The following is a 25,363-nucleotide window of genomic DNA, read 5'->3' as shown; positions in this document are numbered from 1 at the left end:
AGGGAAAGAAATAGGGAGTTCTGCTTTGAAGATAGAAACTTGTATAGAGGAGAGAGAATGTATGAGGAAAATTGAAAAATTGATTCAAACTTGTTACTATGTTTGTTTACAAATGTCATCATATCCTTTTACTAGATAGGATTACAAGAGGATTGTTAATGAAACAACTAATAAACGAAATGATACTTTCCAAAAAAAACGCAATAGAAATGGCAAAATCCTAGTATTTATTTATCATGAAAAACAGTAATTAGAATAATCCAAATGCTGTCGTGAATTGTGCCCTGTACTGCATCAAATTAGCTTGATCCAATCTTGATTAATGCTAAGCCTAGCTTATTAATTTTTGTTTGATTTTTATTTTTAGAATAAATGCCTTATCATATGGCAATTTACATTTTGATCCAGGTTCAAGTTAGCTTGATTCAATTGGGAGAAAACTTAACTCAAGTTTAATTTGAGCCAACATGTCTCATTAGTTAGCTCTTGATTTTGATTTAAGCTTAATACAGGCAATAAAATGATTCAATCTTTATTGTATTTTGATCTTCGAATAATATAAGCATATATTATATTATGAACCATATATTAGGGTGGCATAAACTATGTCTGTAACATATTGAATTTTTTTCCAAATACAATCTTTATGTTTTGTTTTGATACATCACCAACAAATTTTCATCATCCATCACAAATCCCGAGGCATGACACGAATCTCGAGGCAACCTTTTAAGTAAGAAACATTCAAATTTCAATTAAAAGTCATCTAGAGCTCCGATTTCAACAAACTTATAATCAAACTGACCGAATCGATGAGACGGACCTAATGATATCTAAGTTAGTCCAATTTAAGTCAAATCAAACCCAGATCAAGTGATTAAATCATTTTTGGAAGATTTCCGGATACATTTGAAAGATCAAACGAATGTCGAATTCAACGAGTTCATACTCGAATCGAGCGTCTCGACAAGACGAATCCAAGGAGCCCAAGATTGCTTAATTCTGACATCATTAAGACACTCAAATGTCCATCAAACACCATCAGATCAAAAAAAGCTCTCCAGATCGACTGATCAAAGTGGTTCATGTTCTTGCATTAATTGCACCCAAAACACTATAAATAGAGCCTCACCCCTCACATGAAGAGGGGAGGCTTGAGAGAGAACTTGAAACTTTGAGAAGGAGCTTAAGTCTAACATCATCCCTGCCATCGCAGACCGCCGTCGACCACCGCAGTCATTACTGACCTCCGTCGACCACCATCGACCGTCATCATTTGCCGTCGACCACCGCCAATCATCGCTGACCAGCATCGATGGTCAACGATCACCGTTAACCTTCGTCGATTATCGTTGGCCGCCGTCGACCACCGCCGATTGTCGCTGACCTCCGTCTACCACCGCTGGCCGTCATCAACTGTTGTCGACCACCACTAACTAGATGCTGTTAGTCGATGTTGCACCTTGGAAAATCTAGTAACCATTTTCTGTTTACGGGACAAGGGGTCTATGTAATCATCAACTTATAGTAAATTTTTATAACTGGGTCAGACGCCGTAGTTTTTTCCCTTTATGGGTTTTCCGCGTAAAAACTTCTGGTTTCATCACAGGTTGTTTCCCTTTCATCTGAGTGTGTGCGGAATCCTCATGCAACGCTAAGACAACGCTAAGACACTCTACCGCTGTGAATTTTCTAGCACACATCAGTTTGGTGTCGTCTGTGGGAAAGTTTCAGAAAGTTTCAATCCGTTTCAATCCCACAACTAAAGTACTTACATGGTTTACTACATGACCACCAGACACAATGGTCGTGAAAACGGAGCATCCCGCTCCAACACCCATCGTTCCAAGGAGCAATCACGAAGCCAATGACGACATGCTTCTTCATCTTCCCACCTTGGAGGACGCTATCTTGCCAACGAAGGTGTTTCAGGTCATTCTATAGAAGATCGAATGAGTATAATGATGGAGTTTCAACTAGAGATCCTACAACTTCTATCGGAGGCTTAATAGCCACTGCCTACATCATTGGATGAAATTTGTTTACCATCAACTCCGCAACGTACGAGAAACATACCGCTTGTAAGAACTCGTACCGACCCGCCCATTGGATGAAATTCGTTTACCATTAACTCCGCGACGTATGAGAAACATTCCGCTCGGAGGAACTCATGTCGGCCCGCCTCCTCAGAAAGGAACACATCCCCTATCAGATAATGTCATTCGCAATGAACTACGACGCCTCGTCCGTGAAGAGTTCCCCTTAGAAAAAAAGGATCGCTTCTACACTCACCGTAACATCCATGAATCTTCTCTCTTAGCGAATGCGGTCCTCCAACACCCCATCCCAACAGACTTGGAGCTTCCGAACATCGATACATATGAAGGGATAACCGACCCTTACGAGCATATTGATCATTATGGAACCATCATGTAGATTCAACGTGTCTCTGATGCGCTTCTGTGTTAAGTGTTCCCAACTACTCTTAATAGACAAGCTCGAACTTGGTTCTTCTCTCTGCCACCTTTAACGAGCTTGCCAAACTGTTCGCCAAGCAGTTCATCGCAAATCGAAGGATCATCAAGGATTCATCCCATCTCTCAGGAATTCATCAAAGTGAAGGAGAGTAGTCAGATTAAAGTTTGTCATCGACTGTGAAGTACAAAACATAATCATCTACATTGATTCTCAACTCATTGCATCCCAGGTAGAAGGTGAATTCGACGCTCATAACTCACAACTAGTGCAGTATCTCAGTCTAGTAAGAACACTTCTCGCCCAAATTGAAACATGCCAGCTCATTCACATACTTCGGGAGCATAACACCCGAGCTGATGTCCTCTCTAAACTTGCAACTTCGACAACCGGAGATCTCTATAAAAGAATATGTATTCAGGAGATACATTTTCCTAGCATCCATGTCTCAAAAGAGCCATCTTGGATGGATCCCATCATCTCATTCCTCCGAGATGGAACAATACCAGATGATGCTACTACATCAATTCACATTCAATGCATGACTACCAACTTCATCCTTATAGGGGATGAACTTTATAAGAAGACATTCGTAGGTCCATACCTCAAGTGTCTTCCTTCATCTGAAACTGATTACGCTCTACGAGAAGTTCATTCCAGAACATGTGGGGAGCAGCTTGGTGGTAGGACACTTGCTCTTAAGATAATGAGGCAAGGTTTCTACTGGCCCACAATTAAGCAAGACGCTTTAGAGTTTGTACAAAGATGCAAAAGTTGCCAACTACATTCCAATCTTACGCATGTGTCGCCGGTAGAACTCACATTATTTTTGATTCATTGGCCTTTAGCCCAATGGGGGTTAGATATCATGGGATTATTTCCACTAACTATTGGGCAACGAAAATTCATCATCTTAGCTGTCGACTACTTCACCAAATGGGTAGAAGCGGAGCCGCTCGCCAATATTCGCCAATATAATGCCAAACAATTTATCTGGAAAAACATCATCTGTCGTTTTGGGCTCCCCGCGAAGATTATCACTGATAATGAAACTCAATTCACTGGAAGGGTCTTCATATCATTTTGCAGGGATCTTCACATTTAGTTGGTGCACACTGCAATGGCGCATCCCCAAACAAATGGGCAGATAGAGGTGGCGCATCCCCAAACAAATGTTGCTCAAGGGGTTGAAGTTTCGTCTTGAGAAGGCTGGGGGGCAATGGGTAGAAGAGCTGCTTAACGTCCTTTGGGCCTATCGCACCACCTCTCGTACTCCAACCGGGGAAACTCCATATAACTTGTGTTTCGGCACTGAGCCTGTTATCTAAGTTGATATCGGAGTTCCAAACCCACGAGTTAAGACTTTCGACTCAGATAGCAACGAGGAAAAGCTCCGACAACATTTGGATCTCCTCCCAGAAACACGTGATGTGACCCATTTTAGAGCTGCTTCCTACTGCCAAAGAGTTGCTCACCACTTCAACCGGAGAGTCAAGCTTCGACTATCTCTATATGTGACCTGGTCTTGCGTAGCATTGAAGCCGTCGGTCATGGTCCTCAATGCAATAAATTATCATCTCTCTGGGAAGACCCATATATCGTGACTACCATGATCAAGCCTGGAACCTTCAAGCTCATGAATTCAGATGGAAAAATATTGCCTCAGACTTGGAATGCAGAAAAGCTTCGCAAATACTATCAGTAACACCCCAATCATGTAGTCCACATATGTTATTACATCGCAACATATACATAATCATTGTATCTCAAATATTACTCACTTTCCTATACATAAAGGATATCTTTAGAAAGTGTAATGACTCATTCACGAGTCTCTTCATGCTCTCGACCTGAGAAATACACAATTTCGGTTGTATCTTAGTCAGAGCACGATCAATCTCAAGGAGATTTGATCTACCTCTTACATATGGGTTAATATCATCGAGTTTTTCTCCAGTAAATAACCCTGAATAGGTTAACAGTCCTTCGTGGACTACATCTGAACCCTTCCACACATGTTTGTAAGTGAGCAATGCTCCAGCAAAAAACCTTAAATGGGTTAATAAGTCCTCGGTGGACTTCGGTTGGCTCACCTAAACAGGTTAACATCATTGAGTAAAACTCTGATAGATAGCCCAACCACGTCAAATGCTGTTGGCTATTTATCCTCACGCTTATCACCAAAATGATACTCGGGGTGCAAACAACTAACAAAATAAGATGATCAGCATGCATCACTAATACATCATTTTGACAAAGTTCGAAAAGAATAACATCTGCGTAATTAGAACAACATGACAAAAACAAACACACTACAAGCATAAAAGGAGTATAACACTAATCAACGTCAACATTCTCCTCCGCCCTCTCATCGTCGTTAAAGATCACATTCATCAATTCACTCTCGATGTCATTACCGTCAAAATCTGAGGAAGAATTCTTCGAAGCTTGGCCAGGAGTGAGCCCCTTCACAACAATCCCACTTCAACGTTGCACTACTCGACTTCTCTTCAGAAAGCCTCGGATGAACCCTTCCTCGGTGAACCACTTTTGTTGCTTCTTTACCTCAACATCAAGCACTCGATCACGAGCCTCTTGAACACGGTCTCGAATTATAGTCTTAAACTTAAGTGAGTTCTTAAAGTCCTTGACCGCTTTACGCTTAATTTCTGAAACATCAATATTTTTTGCGGACCTCAAAAGTCGGATCTCTTCTTCTTGGGCTAACACAGTCGACTTAAGGGCTTTCACGCTCTTACTACTTTCACGAAAACTGACTCTTACTTCCACCAACCCCTCCCGAGTTTTCTCGAGATCCTGAAGCTGCAACGAGTGGGAGGTTGTCAATGCTGAAAGTTCTGTCCTGCACTGTTAAGTGTGATTCCAAAGATGTAATTTTTTCAACCCCAGATTCATACCGACGCTTGTACTCGTTTTGAAAATTTTTTATCTTAACAAACTCGGAGTTCCAGTTTCTCAATGCCAGTCCTAGCTCCTGCTGGATTTCCACCATCTTATCCACCTCGAAGAAAAGAAATATGAGTTAGAGAGATGAAATAATTATATAGTAGCAAAAAATGAAAGAAATATACAAAACTCTCGGTTTCTAGGAGCCCAGTACATTCTAGGAGCCCAGTACATTCTTTCTAGGAGCCCAGTACATTCATGAGACAAGATATTTTCAGAAAAGTGAATAGTTGAAGTGTTTGGCAAGGGCTCTCGTGATGTTTCAACTTTCTTTTGTTTTTGAGGCAATACTTCACATTCACTGCTTGTTGGGTGCCGCTTTGAGGATTCTGCGAGGGCTAGCTTATAAGGTCTCTTCTTAGATTTCTTTAACGCTACAGTTGTTGACCGTTCGGGGTGGAAAGAAAGCTTAACCTTGAACAATGACTCCTCACGCACAAATTCATAAATATACTGTGTCTCAAACAACAACTCCTTCAAGTCACGAAATCCTAGCATCTGCAATATTTCCTCTTCGGTAGTTTGAAGAGAGACAGGAACTTGTAGAGAACTTCCTCGCCTCTTGCGGAGCCCCCAATCATTTTTTGCAAAGTAAAATCTTACGGACCATTGTCTTATCGGTTCTTTTAGGCGAAAATCCAGCGCCTTATGCTTAAACAACACACGATCATGCGTATCGGTAAAAAACCCACACAGTCGTGCCAAAATTGCCGGTGTTAATTTCAACCCGCGACTCCTGAAGAAAACTGTCAACCTAATAATGAATGTCACCACTCGACAAGATAATTGAACAACGCAAACCCCAAACGCCTTCATAATTTTAATAAACTCAGGTGCTGGTCGAAATCATAGGCCAACTCTCATGGTAGCCTCATGAATAGTAACATATCCAGAAGGTGGGGAATTTTCTCGATCAGTTAAATTCGGTAATTTCACCACTATATCATTTGAGAAGAAATACTTCTTTCAAAAAAGATCAAGTCGCTCTCTGTCACAATTGACACTACATCCTCTGGGTTCTGACTTTTCCTCTGGTTCTCAGCAGAACGAGGTTCTCCGGTTGTCGCCATTTCAGTAACGTTTTGCAGCGACGTTTCACCGCAACGCTTCGCCGCGACGCTTCACAGCAACGGTTCGCCCAACTCTTCACCGCAACACTTTGACGCGACGTTTTACCACGTCGCTTCGTCGCTACGCGTCACCGCAACACTTTGCCGAACTATTTGCCATAATTCTTCTTCGCAACGTAGGATGACTTTCTTCCTCTCCTTAATTGTGATTTTCCCCCTCATCCTAAGCTCTATTTATATGCATAATATGAGACATAACATTAAAAAACAACTGCTGCTAATTAAAAAAAATAAAAAAACGGCAGTTCATTAAAAAAAATAGCAGCTCATTTAAAAAAAAAAGAAAAAATAATTTCTATCATAATATACATATATATATATATATATATATATATACATACATACATATACATATACATATACATATACATATATTCAAAGCAGTTTATATGTATGTATGTATGTATGTATATGTATATGTATATGTATGTATGTATATGTATATGTATATGTATATATATATATATATATATATATATATATACATATAAACTGCTTCATTTATTAAATTTTTGGTTTTTCCTTTAAATTTCAGTTTTCTGGCCCGCCAGGCCCGAAATTCAGCCGAGAAATTTTTTTTTTTTACTTCCCCAAGGATTCGAGCCCATGACTTTTCAAAGAGGAAAGAAACCCAACCACCTGAATTGAGTTCCACTTCATTTGCATAAAGATTTATGTTATTTTTATACTAGTACTATGAAATAAATAAATAAATAAATAAATATATATGGATATTTTCGGACGATGAAATTGAACTCATCTGAAATGGGGGGGCAACTAATACGCCACTAAAAAATTTTATTATCCATTACGAATCTCGAGGCATGACACAAATCTCGAGACAATTTTTTGAGCAGAAAACATTCAAACTTCAATTAAAAGTCATCCAGAGTTTCGATTTCAGCAAACTTATAGTCAAACCGACCGACTCGATGAGACGGATCTAATGATATCAAAGTTAGTCCAATCCGAAGTTAGTCAAATTCGAGTCAAATCAAGCCCAGATCAAGTGATTAAATCATTTTTGGAAGATTTTTGGACACATTTGAAAGATCAAACGAGTGTCGATTTCAACGAGTTCATACTCGATTCGAGCGTCTCGATAAGATGAATCCAACGAGCCTAAGATTGCTCAACTCCGACATCGTTAAGACACTCAAATGTCCATTAAACACCATCTGATTGGAGGAAGCTCTCTGGACCGTCTGATCAAAATGGTTCATGTTCTTGCATTAATTGCACCCAAAACACTATAAATAAAGCCTCACCCCTCACATGAAGAGGAGAGACTTGAGAGAGAACTTGAGGCTTTGAGAAGGAGCTTAAGTCCAACATCATTCCTGTCATCGTAAATTGCCATCGACCACCGCAAACCTCCGTCGGCCACCACCGATCACCACTGACATCCGTCGACCACCGCCGACCGTCATTGTTTGCCGTTGAGTACCGCCAATCATCGCCGACCGTCATCAACTGTTATCGACCACTGCTAACTAAACGTCGTCAGTCGACGTTGTACCTTGGAAAATCTTGTAACCCTTTCCCGTTTGCGGGACAAGGGGCCTCTGTAATCATCAACTTATAGTGGATTTTTATAACTGGGTCAAACCCTGTGATTTTTTCCCTTTACGAGTATTCCACGTAAAAACTTATAGTGTCATCACAGGTTGATTTCCTTTCATCTGAGTGTGTGCTGAATCCTCGTGCAACGCTAATACGATAATCCATTACTCTACCTCCGTGAATTTTCTAGCACGCATCATGTTTTTTTATAGATTATCTTTTAACTTATAAGTCATCATATCCTTTTACTTGATTGGAGTACAATATGGTTGTTTTGAAACAACTAATAAATGAAATGAAACTTTCTACAAAACGTAATAGAAATGGCAAAATCCTAGCATTTATTTATCATGACGATCTTTTGTTTTGTTTGCATTGTATAGTAATCTTATTATAGTATGGTAGAAATTTTAATTTCTCAGTTAGATATAAAATCAAAGATATGTTTTTTAATGTAATTCTGACTAAATTTTAGGAGATAAAGCAGTAGTTACGACCCACTTTGTTATGATTATTTTGCTTGCATCCAATCCTTGACAAGATGGGACAATTCTTTGGCTTTGATTCAAATAAACATGAATGGAGGAGAAAAGTAAAACTGGGAAGAAAGGAGCTAGGACAAACCTTAAAGAGATTCAGAGGGAGTGGTTAATGAATGCCTTTGATCATGAAATCTTGCTCTTGTATTCATGGATGATACCATATAGATTAGATTCATGAAAATCAGGAAATTGTTGGATTTAAAATGATTAATTAGCTTCATGAAAAGAGCATCAACTCATATATATACAAATAATAACAAGCTACTAAATAACTTTAAATATAAAAATAAAACTTATAACTACAAAAACATATCACAAAGGTAAAATTCCAAATACACATCATACAATATATACCATTGTTAATACTAACTACATACGTTGAAGTCCATCTATGAAATAAGCATGAATATGAAATTAACATATCCGTTTTCTTTGGCATCTTCATGATCCCGACTTAAAGCTTCAAGCACATGAAAGACTCTGCAGTAGGATGGAGTAACCTTGGAACTGCAGCTATTTTTAAAAATTTGCCATCTCTGTTAATCCAGAAGTAGCGATAGGAATTTTTTTCCAATATTAGGTACCACCAAAATGCTCAAATCAAGCGTGGAAGCTCTATATTTGGCTTTTAATGACATCACAAATTCAAAACTTCAGTTCAATGAGAGTTCAGACTAACAAAATCATCAATATGAACAGCTTGTTATTCAATTGGATTAACTTGTTAAGGAGCTTTTCAAGGAGCGAGCAAGGTATAAAGCAAAAAAGGGTAGGGTGTAATGCCCAAATTTCGTGAAATCAAGTAACTTCAACAAATTCTAAGATTATCTCAAATTTCGCACCCTTCAGAATGTGCTCGAACAAATTTTATTAAATTTTCAGTATGAAATTGATCAATTCCTTCTAAAGAAAATATAAAATTGAAAGTTTTTTATTTAATTAACTTTAATTTAATCTTAATTATGTTTTTTTAATGATATCGGAATTAACCTAAACTACGACGCAAGACATGAATCACTTTGTGAATCAAAACATAAAACAAAACATTACAACAAATACTCAACTCAAAAAGACAAAACAAGCTCGAAGAGGAGGGAGTTCAGTGAGATTGTGTTGGAATGACGACTGTGGTGATGGCCAAAGCGAAATCAAGTGAGAGTAAGTCAGCGCGCTCGTTGAGGCATCGAACCACAACCAGAAGAAATATAGGACATCATCGTGGACTCGTACCCGGAGGCGGCGGTGGTGGTGGCCGAAGCCATGGAGAGGCAAGGAAGGTGACTGGAGCTGAGGGGCGGTGGCACGAAAAGCTATCGGAGTCCATGAGCAGAGGCGCGAAAGGCTGCCAGAGCCGAGGAGTGGAGGCACAGATCGTGGTGGAGAAGGGTTGCGGCCTGCTTTGTGGGAGGTAGTAGAGGGTTGCAATGCTCTGGGAGGACGATAAAAACCGTGAGGCTATCTACTGAAGTTGGGCGCTGATCAGGGAGAACCGCCAGGGGTTGCTTAGTGTGCTGGGAGGAGATAAAGCAATTGGTCGGTGGTCGGATGAGGAAGCAGAGAGAACCAGACGGCTGTAGGAGGGCAGGCAGGTTGAGGTGAAGGAGGGCTGGAATGATGGTGGACTGCGGGACAACGACTCGTGGTTGGAATAAGGAAGATAAACACCACCTTGAACGGGGTTACAACTAGAGCACCTTTCTCGTCGTCGAATATAGCCTTTCGAGTGCAAAAAATATTTAAATAAACTGAAATTAGATTTTGAAAAACAAGATTGTTACCCTAGACACAAGAATTCCTATTTATAAAAGACTTGACTCAACTTTGGGAAACATTAAAATAGAAAAGAAATAATATCATATTTTAGAATTTAGGCAAGACTTTTAAAGTAGGGAAGAAAATAAAATCAGAATTCAGATTTCATGCAAGGGTTTTAAAATTAGAAGGAGAATAAAATCAGATTTTGGTTTTCTGAAAAGGTTTAGGGAGTCAAGGAAGGAAAACAAGAAAAAGGAAAGGCAAGGAGGGGAGAAAAAGGAAAGGAAATGAAGTAGGAGGGGGCGGTGGGGCCCCCTCCAAGGGGATCGGCCGATCCAGGAGGGTTTTACCTGCTCTTGGTCGGCCCCCACATGATCCCCACATCAGTCTTCAGGGATTGGGGGAGCTTCAACCTCAACTGTCGAAGCTTCTGGATCCTCAAAGTATAGAGTAAGAATTGCAATGTTGAATATGGCTAAAATCTTTTAGTCCCCATGTAAGACAATCTTGGATGAATTATCGTTGAGTTTTTGTAGAATTCTGAAATATCCGTCTGCTCAGGGTTTTAGTTTTCCAAAAGCTCCTACAGGAAATTGTTTCTTTTTCAACCCGATCGAGACAAGGTCTCCCTCTTTAAATGTCACATTTTTCCTTGATTTGTATGCTTCTGCTTGATATTTTCGTTTTGGTCTATCAGTCTATTTGCTAAACTTTTCATGTATTTGCTGGATTTCGTGAACCCATTCTATAACATCTTGGCTGAGTTCTGACTTTGGTAGAAGTGGAACCAGATCAAGTGGTGTGAGTGGATTATGGCCGTAGACAATTTCAAATGAACTGCTTCTCGTTACCTGACTCGTGGATCTGTTATAGGCGAATTCTACTTAGGCAAGAATGAGATCCTTTTGTTTGATATTCTTTCCCACCAAACATCTCAGTAGGTTCCAAAGGCTTGTGTTCGCTATTTCAGTTTGACCGTCTGTCTGTGGATGGGCTGCTTAACTAATGTGGAGCTTGGTGCCTAATTTTCCCCACAAAATTCATACATATCACATAAGTCTCATGTATTTTCACATCTAACACAAAATTTAATAAAATAAAGATATAATTAATATTTAATCAAAAATTGTTACAGATATAATAATATATTACTATTAAATTTATAACTAAATATATTATGGTTAATTAAGTTTTATTAAAATATCATATGATATATGATACGAGTTATCATCAAACTTAATATCGAGTATTTAACGAGTTACTTGGTGAACAACAAACGAGTATGTTCATGAAAATAAATCAACAAGTTCGACTATGTTTATGTTAAGTTTATTTGAGCTCCGAGCTTTTAAAAATTGTTCAAGCTTAAATTGTTCAAGCAAGCTTGTTTATTTACAAATTTGAATGAACATGATCGAGTCTTAATTGAGCTAAGTTTGAGTTGTTCATTGAGTGCATTGGTTCATTTACAACCCTAGCTAGCTCTTTTTACATGTGTGCTTGCTGAGATTAGGGTTAGGTTATCTGTTCTTGTATTTTAGATTTTAACTAGAAGTTTTTTTCTATTCTAGGACTGTATCCGAGGACAAGTGGTGCTCGGGCTGTACCCTATTCGAGGTGATGTTTGTCCTCTCTTCCTCTCCTTCCTGTTCTACTCCATCTGTTGTCGCCGACTTCAGCTTCCCCCTCTTTCCTTCCTGTAGATACAGTCGATCCCTCCCACTTCCTTCCCTGCTGACCCAGGCGCCTGTTGCCACCCTTAACTAACCGCTCCAACCCCCAGCTCTTGTCACGACCTAGCCCGGGGTTTGGAAAGCAGGAATATAAGGTCAGGCGTTGAAATTTAAGTTTTCTATATTTATATACAATTCAACAAATGAAAGAGCTATTAATTAAATTAAATTAAAGTGTTGTATTTAAATTTATCTCATTACTGGTTGTCTACGTCTTTTATTAACAATATCTTTTATGTCATTCATTTTTTTATCACTTAAATTAAATTGAAAAATTAGTTTAAAAATAAATGTTATCTAAACAAGCACTTAATATTTATATTCCTAAACCACAATAATATATGGAAAAGAAAACAAAATGCACGCTAGTTAATTTTTTTAAATCAATATTAACATTTGAGATGTTATCAATAAATCTTACTATATCAATATTATACCAATATTATTTTATATATTTACAACCGTCACATAAACAACGTCTAAAACTTGTACCATTTAAGATACTTCAAAATCAATATTCTTTTTCATGTACATATACAAGTATCTTAGTGTTTCCTCACTAGTACCATAAAATGGTGACTGCATCATAGTCAGTCATGTACATTCAAACATTCTATAAAACTCTTTATTTATTAAATATATATTTCATTCTCATTTTTGTATCATATAATATACTTATAAATCATTTAAATAATGCTTATGCACATGTTTAATTCCTACGATAAGAGACAAATTCACTAGAATTCAAAATCGAAATTTGCAATAATTTCATTATAACAAATGATAGATAGTACTACTAAATCTACTTGGTTTAAAAGAAAAAAAATATCACTATAGTATAAGAACAAGAGTACTCAACATGATGCTTATTTAATTGTTATGTTGATGTAGACCCTTCCAACAATTGAAAACCTAAAATAAGCATGTATAAAGTTTTATCATTTTATTATTTTAATAAACTATTACCTTTTCATTGATTAAATTTACTTTATCTACTCTGACTTAATTTCAATTTAATATATATACATGTATATCATTATTATTATTATTATTATTATTATTATTATTACCTTAATAAAACTCTCTCTTACCTCTATTTTCTAAGGCCCGTTTGGGGCGACTTTTTACCCGTGGCGGCACCCTATCGTGACATTTCGTCATTTGGGGCGGCTTTCCTTTCGTGGCGGCAGCGTCGTGCAACGAAAAGCAGGCCGCGGGATCGACTCTGTAACCTGCATTTATTTTACAGATTTTTATGTGCATACCTCTCTTCTATTTTTCGCTCTTTCTATTTCCCGCGGAGCTTCATCTTCTTTTGTCTTAACCGACGTGCCAGAGTCCACATTACTGCGGTATCCCCTCTCCCTATATTTTTTTTGAGACATTTTCGTTCTTCGTTGCTCTACACTCTGTAAATTCGGCTATATTTTGTCGGTTTGGTGCTTCTAAATGGTGATGGTTTTGGTGTGGCGGATCTTTCCCTGCTTTTATTTTATTTTTGACCTCACTGCTAGTAACAAATATGTATAATACCTTTCCATGCAACTGATATTTACTAGTGGTATTACCTAGGGCATTTCCATACTCTACGAATTGAGTCAGAGAAGTAGTAAGAATGAGACATTGATGTGAGCTATGTTTTTCTTATTTTTTGTCCTCACAGCTAAGAGCAAATATGTTTAATTTGATTTGAGCCACTGAAATTTACTAGTGGTACTACATGTGACATTCCGAGCATCGGAATATCTTCATTATTTTATTTGTAATTTTATTAGTTTTTCTCTTTTTCGTAGCATTTTTGGTAGTCACTGTTAAGTAAGTGGTGTATCTGAACTTTTGTTATATTTTGAATTGAGTTTCTGCTTCTGAAATATCAAAAATATATGGATGCTATAGTTCTCTTACAAACAAATTTATTGAACAGGGGCAGAATGGTCAAATTTTCTGAAACAGCTTCTCGCGCAACTTTCCCGCAGTAGCTTCCTAGAACAGCGCAACTGCAACTGAAAAACTAAGAAGTTGCAGCTGCGCCAAACAGAGTTTAAATCGCACGAGAGATGGCTTGCTAGGGCACACGCGATATGAAATTCATTCGCTGCACCACGATTCTTCCCATATGATCTTTCTTTCATCGACGTCGTGTTCTTTTACGTATGGGATCACACGAACCCGTCGCCTCTTCCTCCTCAGTGTGACTGAGACACCGCCGATGCCACTGTTCTCCTTGTACACTCGATACCGACGCTGACCAGGTGAAAATCCAGCATACGCCCGACATCTCCCGCGCTGTTTGACTCTTCGGTATGTGAATCTTGCCTTGGCCCCATTTTATAGGCAAATTCATCGCTCAGGTATCTGGTCCCCTCATTTTAATTTCCCATTTTCTCACTTTTTCTCCCTCTTGTTTAGTTTCCTCTCCCTCTCTGTTTGGTTTCCCGACTTTTCACATTTTCTTTCTTGTTTTCTTTCGTTTCTTCTTCCTTTGGTAACTGAAACGAGAGTACAGGGGCATTCAACTCTTGTTGATTCAAACCACTAGTCACCCCCACCATCTCACGCAACCCAACCACATCCTTCTATGCCATAGGCTTGCTCCCTACTGTCGGCTAACATGCTGCCCTCTCCCTTTCAAACTAAAACCCTCTTTCACACCCTCTCCCTATTTTAGCCACAGGGCCATCCTACACCCTACAATGACCTTACCTCCTTATTCAGGCCTCAATCGTGACACCCATAACACCGCTTTCCTTGGACTTTCCTAACTGGCCCTGGCCTTATATTATTGTTTGTCATGTTGATTTTATTTGTAGTCGTGATTGTAACCCTACTCATTTCCTTAAGAAAATTTGCTTCCATTTTTTTGGGTTTAGTTAACCCCGACATCATTTAATATCAGAGTTAGTCTAACCTTAGTCATATCCTAGGGTTTCCTAGCATCCGCCAAAAACTAGAATTTTTCTTTCCTACAATCAAATGAGCCTTTCCACTTCTGTAAATCACAAACCCTAACCATGCCAACAAGAAGATTCATACCAGTCTCTACTCGGGATGAGATACAACAGAAGATCCGTCGCCTTCAACAGAGGCTTGCAGAAGTTTATGACGGGACCTGGGGAGAGATTACCCTTGACTGCGATCTGGATAGTCGAAGGAGAGATATGGACGAGGATATGAATCCATTCCACATAAGGATATCAACGATGAGGAATATCGACGACGCCGCTTTGGAATCCAATATCAGAGGAGGTCGGGAGAACAAGCCACAGGGACTTTGGCATCAAAATAGATCTACCATAGTTTGATGGAGGTATGGACCCGGATGAATTTATTGATTGGCAACAAGCTTTTGAATGGATTTTCAAGTATAAAGATGTGCCAGAGGATAACAGGTGTAATTCGGAGCTATCAAGTTGAAAAGAATGCCTCTTTGTGGTAATAGAACTTACAGAAACACATGAAAAGAGAATGCAGTGATAAGATTACAAAGTAGGAGAAGATGAGGAAAGCCATGCAGAATAAATACCTTCCACCTCATTGCCGCCATGAAATGTTTCCGGGACTCCACCATCTGCCACAGCGAGACCTTTTCGTGGAGGAGTTCACAACTCACTTCAATTAGCTACAGATCAAATACGAGCCGATCGAGCCGGAGGAGCACAGTATAGCCTGATATCTTGGGGGTGAAGCCTGCTATTAGCAAAGTAATGCAACTACAACCATACTGGATGCTGGGGGATGTTCAAACTTCAGCCTTGAAGGTGGAAAGACAACATAAATAGAGCAGACAACAAGCTTCATTCCGGCATCAATCTTTAGTCTGACAGTCACTCACAACTATCACGACCGACAAAGGCATCCCGGGATGAACTAGCTCGACCAGAGAGGGAAATGACATGCTAGATCATAGTTGAAAGAAACAGGAAAAAGGTAGCATAACGAATACATTTCCGGCCAAGAAGTGAATCAGGCGTCACTTGTATGGCCACATAACCTTAAGTTGCCCCACGAGCCCAGTAGTCACATTCACAAATCAAGATGCGTCGAAGAGGTGGTCGAGGAGTCGGAGGATATCCCAAAGGACGAGCTTCAACTCCATGGGGACGAGGGAGAATCGTTTGTTGTACGGAGTGTTTTGCAGGCAGAGCCAGAGTGGGATCATTCTTGGTTGAGGCATAACATCTTTCACATCAAGTGCACGGTAAAGGGCCTTGTTTGCAGCTTAATCATCGATAGTGGGAGTTGTGAAAATGTGGTCTCCACGCTGATGGTGAAGAAATTGTGATTGGCCACGCAGAAACATCCCCAGTCCTATCCCTTCTCTGGTTAATGAAATAAAACGAGATGCGCGTGGACCAACTGTGTTTGTTCTAATTTTTAATTGGTGATCAGTTACAAGAGAAAGTGTGGTTCGATATAGTTCCGATGTACACCTGCCACATTTTGTTGGGTAGGTCCTGGCAGTTCAATCGCAAGACTTAGCCTGAAGACTTCAAGAATATTTATTTCTTTAAGAAGGATGGAAAATGCATTCTGTTGTTACTGGTCAATGATGCAAGAGGTGGGGCCGATACAAAGGATACATTAGTCCCACGTGCCACCTTTCTGCAGTCAGTTTTAGACACCCCAGTGGCATTGACATTAGTCTTTCTATAGGGAGCTGAGGAGGGAAGTGAGATACAACATGACTAGAATCGCTGCTATAGGACTTCTGGGATGTGATGACTAACAACCTTCTAGAGCGATAACCACCAATGAGGGACATTCAATATGTCGTAGACCTTAAATTTATGATTAATGCTGCCAAATCGGCCTGCTTACATATTGAGAAATGCAGGGTACAAGCAGTAATAATGACTGTTGCAGAATGTCGTCACAAGGGGGCTATTTAGAGAGTATCAGTCCATGTGTTGTTCCTGCCTTGATGGTGCCCAAGAAGGACTAGTCGTTGCGGATGTGTATTGACAACATGACCATTAACAAGATCACCATCAAGTACCGATTTCCCATACCTCACATGACAACCTTTTGGATCAGTTACACGGAGCCACATCTTTAATAAGATTGACTTACGTAGTGGGTATCACCAGATACAGATGAGGACCAAAGACTAGTGGAAGTCTGCTTTCAAGACACAACATGGCCTATACAAGTGGACAGTTATGTCCTTTGATTTGTCAAATGCAACAAACACTTTTATGAGGTTAATGAATCAGATATTCCAGGCCCAAATTGGGAAAGTTGTGGGGTCTACTCTGACGACATTATTGTTTATAGTCGATCACTTACAACACCTTAGGAAAGTGTTCGAGGTACTATGAGCAGAGAAACTATATACCCATTCGAATAAGTGTCACTTCATGATGAACCAGACATACTTTCTTTGTTATATTGTGTCTAGTGCAAGCATTCATATGGACCCTATGAATATCGAGACCATTATAAGCAGGACTGCACTGTAGATGTTCACTAGGATGAGAGTATTGGGGCTAGCATCATTTTACTAGCAATTCATCAGAAACTTCAATACTATCACCTCCCTCCTAATAGAGTTATTGAAAGGAAAGGAATTCGCTAGGATAAAACTGCCAAACTAAATGACCGACACTCCACTTGGGTGAAATTCTTAGCTTCATCTAGTTCGTGCTTAAGCATAAGTTTGTGAGCCAGAATCGAGTAGCAGAAGCCTGATTTGTCGTCACCTGTTTATCACGTTGATGTAGGCTTGAGTTATGGGGTTTGAGATAGTAAAGACTTATACGAGGCAAACAAAGATTTTAATAAAATTTGGAATTGATATTAGGAGAAGCCTGCAAAGCAGTACTGTAGGGTTGTTGGGTACTTGTTCTAAGTGCATTCCGAGATGCTCGCTGTGGGAGGCCATTATTCATGAGAGCCATGGTGGAGGATTAATAGGACATTTTGGCAGGACAAGACTCTTGCACTCATGAGAGAGCACTTCTTGCCCTGATTGACGAGAGATGTGGAGCGACACGTCAGACAGTGTAAGATTTGTCATATAGCATAGACTAGAGGGAAAAATATTGGGTTATACGCACCCCCTTACCTGTACCAGAGACACTGTGGGTGGACATCAACATGGACTTTGTGGTAGGACTTCCACGAGCTTAGCGGAACAAGGACTTCGTGATGGTGGTGGTAGATCGTTTCTTGAAGAAAACACATTTTGTGCTCTACCACTAGGCATTGGACGCATCTGATATTGCCGACATGTACTTTAGAGAGATCATGTTACTGTACGGAATTCCCAGGACCATCAGCTCTGACGGGTATGTCAAATTTTTTAGCCACTTCTAGAGGACCTATGGGGAAGCTAGGAACGAAGCTTCAATTCATGTCAGCAGCTCATCCACAGATGGACGGTCAGACTAAAGTAGTAAATTGGAGCTTAGAAAACCTTCTGAGGTGCTTCATGGGAAAGAGCATTTAGCAGTGGGATCTAATTCTAACACTAGTCAAGTTTGCCTGCAACAGATCTGTGAGTTAGATCACAGGACATACTCCCTTCCAGATTGTGTACTGATGCAACTCACTTACACCTCTTGAATTGGCACCACTCCTGCCAACGTTAGAGGTCAATGAGGATGCTGAAGAATAGGTTCATGAGATCCAAAAACTCCATGAGGAGGTTAGAAAAGAGATTACTAAGTAGAACTGTAAATATCAGGCACAACGAATAAGTTCATGAAGAAGGTAATATTTGACGAAGGTGACCTCATGTGGATTGGACTGAAGGAGAGATTTTAAGTTGGAGCATTCGAAAAACTCAAGCCCACGGTAGACGAACCTTTTAGAATAATTTGTAAGATAAGTGACAACGCTTACATGATTGACTTGCCACAAAATTACAATATGCCGCTACCTTCAATGTTGCGGACTTGACACCGTACTTTGAGGATCCAGAAGCTTTGACGAATGATGTTGAAGCTCCTCAAACCCTGAGATACTGACAATGGGTTCTGGTTGGCCTATTGAATGAGCCAAAGGAGTCTGGCCCATCTAGAGGCTAGACCGACCCTGTTAGGGGTGGGAATTACTACCCCAATTTTTTCCCACTTTCCTTTCTTGTTTCATGCTTAGCTAGCCTTTTCCACTTTCCTTTCTTTTTTACTGCCTAGCTAGCTCTATTTACATGTGTGCTTGCTGAGATTAGGATTAGGTTATGAGTTCTCTGTTAAATTTTCGCAAGAAGTCTTTTCCCGTGTTAGGGTTGTACCTTAAGACATGTGGTGCTCCGGTTGTACTCTGTTTGAGGTGGTGTCTATCCTCTTTGACTCCCCTTTCCATTCTCCTCCTTCATGTGTTTTTGTCGACCTCAAATTCCCCCTCTCCCTTCCGACAAATCGAGCCGATCCCTACCACTTCCTTCCCTGTAAACCTAGATGCCTGTTTCCACCCCTAACTTGCCGCTCTGACCACCAGCTCTCACCCAGTCCGCTGCTCCAGGTTGCTAGTCTCCCTCACCATCTCCCGTAGCCCAACCACCTTCTGCTACGCCGCCGGCTTGCTCCAGACTGTAGGCTAGCCTGCTGCCTTCTCTCCTTTTAGTTGCAACCCTTTTTCACACTCTCTCCCTATTCTAGCCACTAGTCCATCGTACATCCCACATCGACCCTCTCCTCCCCTTTCATTCCTCAACCGTGACACCCACACTACCGGTGTCCTCTGATTTTCCTAACCTACCCCTAGCTGGATATTGTTATTTGTCATGTTTTCGTTTTGTTTGAAGTTGTGATTGTAACCCTGCTCATTTGCTTAGTAAAATCTACTTCTGTTATTTCTGATTTAGTTTACTCCGGTATCAACGTGCGTAGGGTTACGCTAGTTCTGATACCAAATGATGCTGTAATTTACCAACCCGCGGTAAAGGAAGCAATTTTACTAAGCAAATGAATAGGATTACAAATACGACTGCAAAAAAAAACGAGAACATGACAAACATCTGAAAAAGGAGTGCTGAAGTGGGAGTGGGGAAGGAACAAGGAGTCAATTTTGGAGGGTGTAGGGTAGCTGGCGGCTTGGACAGGAGAAAAGGGAAAGGGGAGGTTGGTGGCTTGATTTGGAAGTGCAGTAGGGGCTAGCCGGTAGCTGGAAACAAGTCGGCTAGGTAAAGTGGGTGGCTGAGCTGCAGTGGAAGATGGAGGGCTGGCCGGTGGCCTGGAGCAGATCAGTTGGATGAAAGGTGGGTGGCTGGGCTACAAAGGAAGAAGGGGCTGGCCGGTGGCAAGGTATAGACTGGCTGGGTGAAGGTTGGCGGTGGGGCTACATGGAAAAAGTGGGTTGGCCAACAACAAGTGGTAGGGAAGGAGGTGAGCGAGGAAGAGAATTGGAGAGGATAAACATCACCTCGAAGCAAGGGACAGTCGGTGCACCACCTATCCTCGGATACAACCCTAGCAAAGGGAGAAAACCTCCAGGCAGAAATTTGAAATAAAACAAAACTTAATATAACCTTAAACTCAACAAATACACATATATATAGAAACTAGATAGGCGAGAAACGAAAAAAGGAGGGGCAGGGGGAGGGGAATTGGAGCAGTAACTCACACCCCATACAAGGCCGATCCTGTTTCTTGTTGGATCGGGATCTTGTCCTGGCCGGTTCAGTCGGCTATCAATCCCAGTGTGAAGTACTTCATTTGGAAAGGTTTAGGTGCTTGCGTAGATTGCTGGGAGAGGTAGGTGACGGTCTTAGGTTATCATAACCAAATGAAGATGTTGAGTTGGCTCTGTGTGGGGAGGCGTGGAGTGTTACAAAGTTTCAGTCAAAAAAGAAGCAAACTGTCTGTAATTGTTTCTACTCAAGCTCAAGCTTTTACTATTTTAATAATCAAGATGGCTACTATAATCTGCCATTTTATATTTCAAATCTGAGATCTTGTTTTCCTTGATATTCAAGAGTCTAAATGCCAACTCATTTGGTTTGCCAAATCTTAATTTAGTTATTGCCCTATTAAATTAATTAAGTCCAATTAAAGTTGATTGAGCTGAAACCTGATTAATCAAACTGAGTGATAAAGATTGGGTCGTGGCAAGACACGGTTATACAAAGATCACGATTACATAATTGAATGAAAACTGCGATCATGATGATATGCACTCATTGAATGGAGATTTTGATAATGTTGAATTGTGCATTATCGAACAGAGATCGTCATTGTGATGAAGCACATCATCGAACAGGGATATTGATTGTGGCAAGGCACGACTGATTGGAATTTCACTAGCTAACAACTCAATGCGTGTGTTGAGTAGATCGGGACAAATCGGTTGACTCGCTTGTGTCGAACCATGTGTGCTTGTATGTGCTAGACTTGACGAATGTGGTACCACAATCAAATTTTTAAAAACTAGGTAAATGTTGTACCACAATGATTGATTCAGGGTGGGGGAGGGGGGAAGGGAGGGGGTGGGGTGACTCAAAGCCATTGAAGTTGTTTGTGCGATTGATAAGCTTGTGTTGTGCCAAAAGAGATGAACTTAAAAAAATATAGGACCTTCACATTCAGTATTTTATGGAGTCCCAAATATCTTTGGGATGGCACATCCTCCATGTGCAATTTCCTATATTATCTCTGTTTTTGGTTTTTCAATAAGTACGATAGAATGGTGAAGAGGTCTAAATTATTACTAATTCATTTTACTTTTTTCTGCATTGCGAAGCTCAGAAACAGTGGGTGAGCTAATTTCATTAGTTTTCTGCACATTTGAATAGATAAAAGCACATTAATTAATACTTTTCAGTTCAAAATTAATGCTAATCCTAACTTGTTTCATAATCTATCATTGTTAAAATTTCTCTTTTGATTTACTAGTTTTAACACTTCCATCATCTTGATGGTTTTTTTTTTTTGAACTAAAAAATGATTTCCTTGATATCTTATAAAAAAGCTATATTTTTTCATAGCACAAGTTAAGTGTCAAAAATAATTACCCGATTATTTACATTTGGAAATTTTATTCCCAAGAATAAGTACTGAAATAGTCACTGTGAGGGCTATATCGGCCCTTATTAAAAGATTTTGGACTAATGTGGTTCTACAGTTACTATTGCCTCATCACTTCTTGAAGACAAAACCCATACGCATAGCTTCCCCATTCTGGACCACTAGAATGCCAACTGGCCCACTAGGCTTTCTCGATCCCCTCATTGCCATCCCCCCTCCATGTCGGAGTAAAGCCAATGTTTACAGTGCCACTCTTCCTTCCTACTTAGAGGACATTCATATTATTTTTATAAACGAGACTGGTGACCTCATAACTGCTATTGGCAAACAACTATAACATTGGGATATCACTGAAGTTGAAATTCAAGCCATTCTCTCCCTCCGCTAGCTGATTGAACCTTTGATGACAGAAAGTATGGGGCTCATTATTTAAGGTGACAACTCAAATGTTATTCATCACTTTACACAAGCCATGTATAGAAGCTATTTACAACAAAGAATGTAAGATTATCAAATTTTTACTTTTTGTTAAAGTTCAATAAAGCCATCTTCCAATATACTGATAGTGACAGCAACAGAGTGACACATTTTTTAATCATATAGCATTAAATAATAACTTTGTTCTAATGCCTGTAGAGCATCATTATCTTTTTATCTTTTGGTAGAAGATAGTCAACACATTGTAAATGCCTCATGGATTGTTTTGTACACTATTTTATAATATTTTGATATAGCAGTGCAAGATGCAAAATTTCAAGAAACTAAAATGATTCATTGTAAAGAGTCAGTGAACCATTTGACAATTTTCTTTATTTAACATTAATGCTATAGTAAACCTCGGTAAAGAAAATATGCAATATATGCTTGTGCTTGATGTGTTACTTTTGATGTACTTGTGCTTGCTCTGGAATCTTGATATGTTCTCATTGAAATACCTTCTAATTAGTTATTTTTTTTAGCTTTGTGGCTTAGTGAGCCCTATCTTAACTGAACTTTGAGAGTTTTTATTTTTATCATGCTAAAGGATGTTGTATTATTTGGGAGTTCCAAAATTTAAATCATCAGGTAAATGTGGTACTGCAATGACTGATTCGGGGGAGTGACACAAAGCCAATGAAGCTGTTAGTGCAAAGGATGAGCTTGTGTGTGTGCCAAAAAAGATGAACATCCAGAAATAAAGAATCTCCACTTCCAATATTTTAAGAAGCTCCCAAATTTTCTTGGGAGGGCACATCCTCCATATGAAATTTACTCGATTATCATTCTTTTTTGTTTTTTCAAAAGGTTTGATGGAATTGCAAGGAGATCTAAATTATAAGTTGTTCGTTTTTTTTTTATTTTTTTTATATTCGTATTTTACAAAAGTTTGAGACAGCTTGTGAGCTATTTTCATTAGTTTTCTACCCATTTGAATCGATGAAAGCAGGTTAATTTATACTTTTCTGTTCAATATTCAAGCTATAATCCTAACGTGTTTCATACTCTATTGTTGCTAAAAAATCTATTTTGCTTTACTAGTTCTCACACTATCATCGTCTTGATGATTTTCTTCTTTGAACTCAAAAATGATTTTCTTGATACCTTGTTGACAACCTATCTCTTCTCTATTATTTAGCACGAGTAAAGTGTCAAAATAATCCTATGACTATTTACATTGGGCAATTTTGTTCCAAAAAATAAGGGATAAAATAGTCTATTGTTGGGATTGTTCCAGCCCTTATTAAAGGAGTATGGACAAATTTGTCACATTTGTGTACTCTGGAACTAAAATGGCTTGTTGAAAAGACTCGGAAGATCATTTTGACGCTTTTCTCTATTTAATATTAATGTTGTAACAAACCTCGATAAAGAAATTAATGAATTATGCTAGTGCTTGAGGTGTAGCTTTTGATGTGCTTGTGCTTGTTTTGGAATCTTGAAATGTTCTTATTGAAATATCTTTTAATTTATTATGATGGTAGCTTTGTTGCTTTGTGACGCCCATCTTCACTGAACTGTGAGTTTTTCGGCTTTTTATCATGCTAAAGTTGGCTAAATTTATAGCTTTCATGTTGGGCTGGAATTTCATTTGTACAGGGTGTATCATTGGTGATGAAATTGATGGTGTTCCTGGAATTCAACACGTTGCTCCTGGATTTGGTCGCAAGACAGCCTTGAAGCTATTGAGAAAACATGGTTCTCTTTCAAATTTGCTTGGGGCTGCTGCAGTCAGGACAGTGGGAAGGCAGTATGTGCAAAATGCTCTGACTAAGCATTCTGATTATCTCTGGAGAAACTTTGAGGTGCTTAGCTTGAGGAGGTATTTGATTACTAAATCATGAAAATCTCAAAACAATCTTTTGCAGTATTGTTCCTGCATAGGTTGTCATTTTTTTCAATGAAAGCATTTCATTGTAAGAAACAATGATACTTTCTTTTTACTGTTTTCACACTTCTTCATTTTTTGTAGGAATGCTGAAGTTCACCTTAAGGAGGAGTGGCTATTGGAGAGAGACGTTTGCAATGATTCTACTGTCCTGTCGAGCTTTATCGAAGTGATAGATAATTCAAAAAGGCTCCAGGACAGGTATGCATTATCTTGTGGTGGTAGATTATCTCTTAGTGTTCACGTTAGGAAAGCTTTTGAAGTATTTAAAGCATCTGATGCTGTTGTCTTGAGCAATAATCAGCTAAATTCTTTAATCTGTTTTTCTTTCCTTGATTTATTTTTTGTGTCAATGATACTGAACAAGGGAAAACCTTTTGGCAGTTTAAGGTACTTAAGACGTCAAGAGCAGGAATTTGTTTCAAATGATTGACTAGGCTTAAGTTACCTCTCGAGCCTCCTTTGCAAAGGGATCACATTTTCATGCTCGTATCCTACAGCTCTGATTTTTTGGGCCAAACACTTTACTTTTGTTAACTTACATGAAACATGCCTTATTATTTGATTTAAATTAGATTACATGAAACATGCCTTATTATTTGATTTAAATTAGATGCCATTCGTAATTAACTTGTTCATTTGATGCAATACCCAAATTTTGAAAACGTATGAGTGCAAAATTTCCCAAATTACTTATACCCAAAAAATCTACGTTTCATGAATCATTGAATTGCATTCTACCCATTGAAACAATCATTTTAATATATAGGATTATATTCTAATTATGAAAAACGAGTAAGTTATGGAATTAATTTTCATTTTGATTAATTTTTTAAAAGTTTTTGTTTAATAACTCTAGTCATACACT

At 39.2% G+C, this 25,363-nt stretch overlaps 1 protein-coding gene across 1 annotated transcript in view; it reads left to right on the top strand.

The window, feature by feature from the left end:
• LOC110019834 (DNA polymerase I) overlaps positions 1-25,140 on the top strand; it is a 34,822-nt gene extending 9,682 nt beyond the window's left edge. The window contains exons 4-6 of the mRNA XM_020717685.1: positions 24,207-24,429; positions 24,580-24,696; positions 24,880-25,140. Of these exons, the coding sequence (XP_020573344.1) occupies positions 24,207-24,429; positions 24,580-24,696; positions 24,880-24,928 (389 nt within the window). The 3' untranslated portion in view covers positions 24,929-25,140. The remainder of the gene's footprint in view (positions 1-24,206; positions 24,430-24,579; positions 24,697-24,879) is intronic.
• The last annotated feature ends 223 nt before the right edge of the window (positions 25,141-25,363 follow it).

Source organism: Phalaenopsis equestris, unplaced genomic scaffold (genome assembly GCF_001263595.1).
Source record: "Phalaenopsis equestris unplaced genomic scaffold, ASM126359v1 Scaffold000082, whole genome shotgun sequence".
Classification (NCBI taxonomy): Eukaryota; Viridiplantae; Streptophyta; class Magnoliopsida; order Asparagales; family Orchidaceae; genus Phalaenopsis; species Phalaenopsis equestris.
Note: the sequence above shows the minus strand (reverse complement) of the source record. Positions and strands in the feature narration are given on the sequence as shown.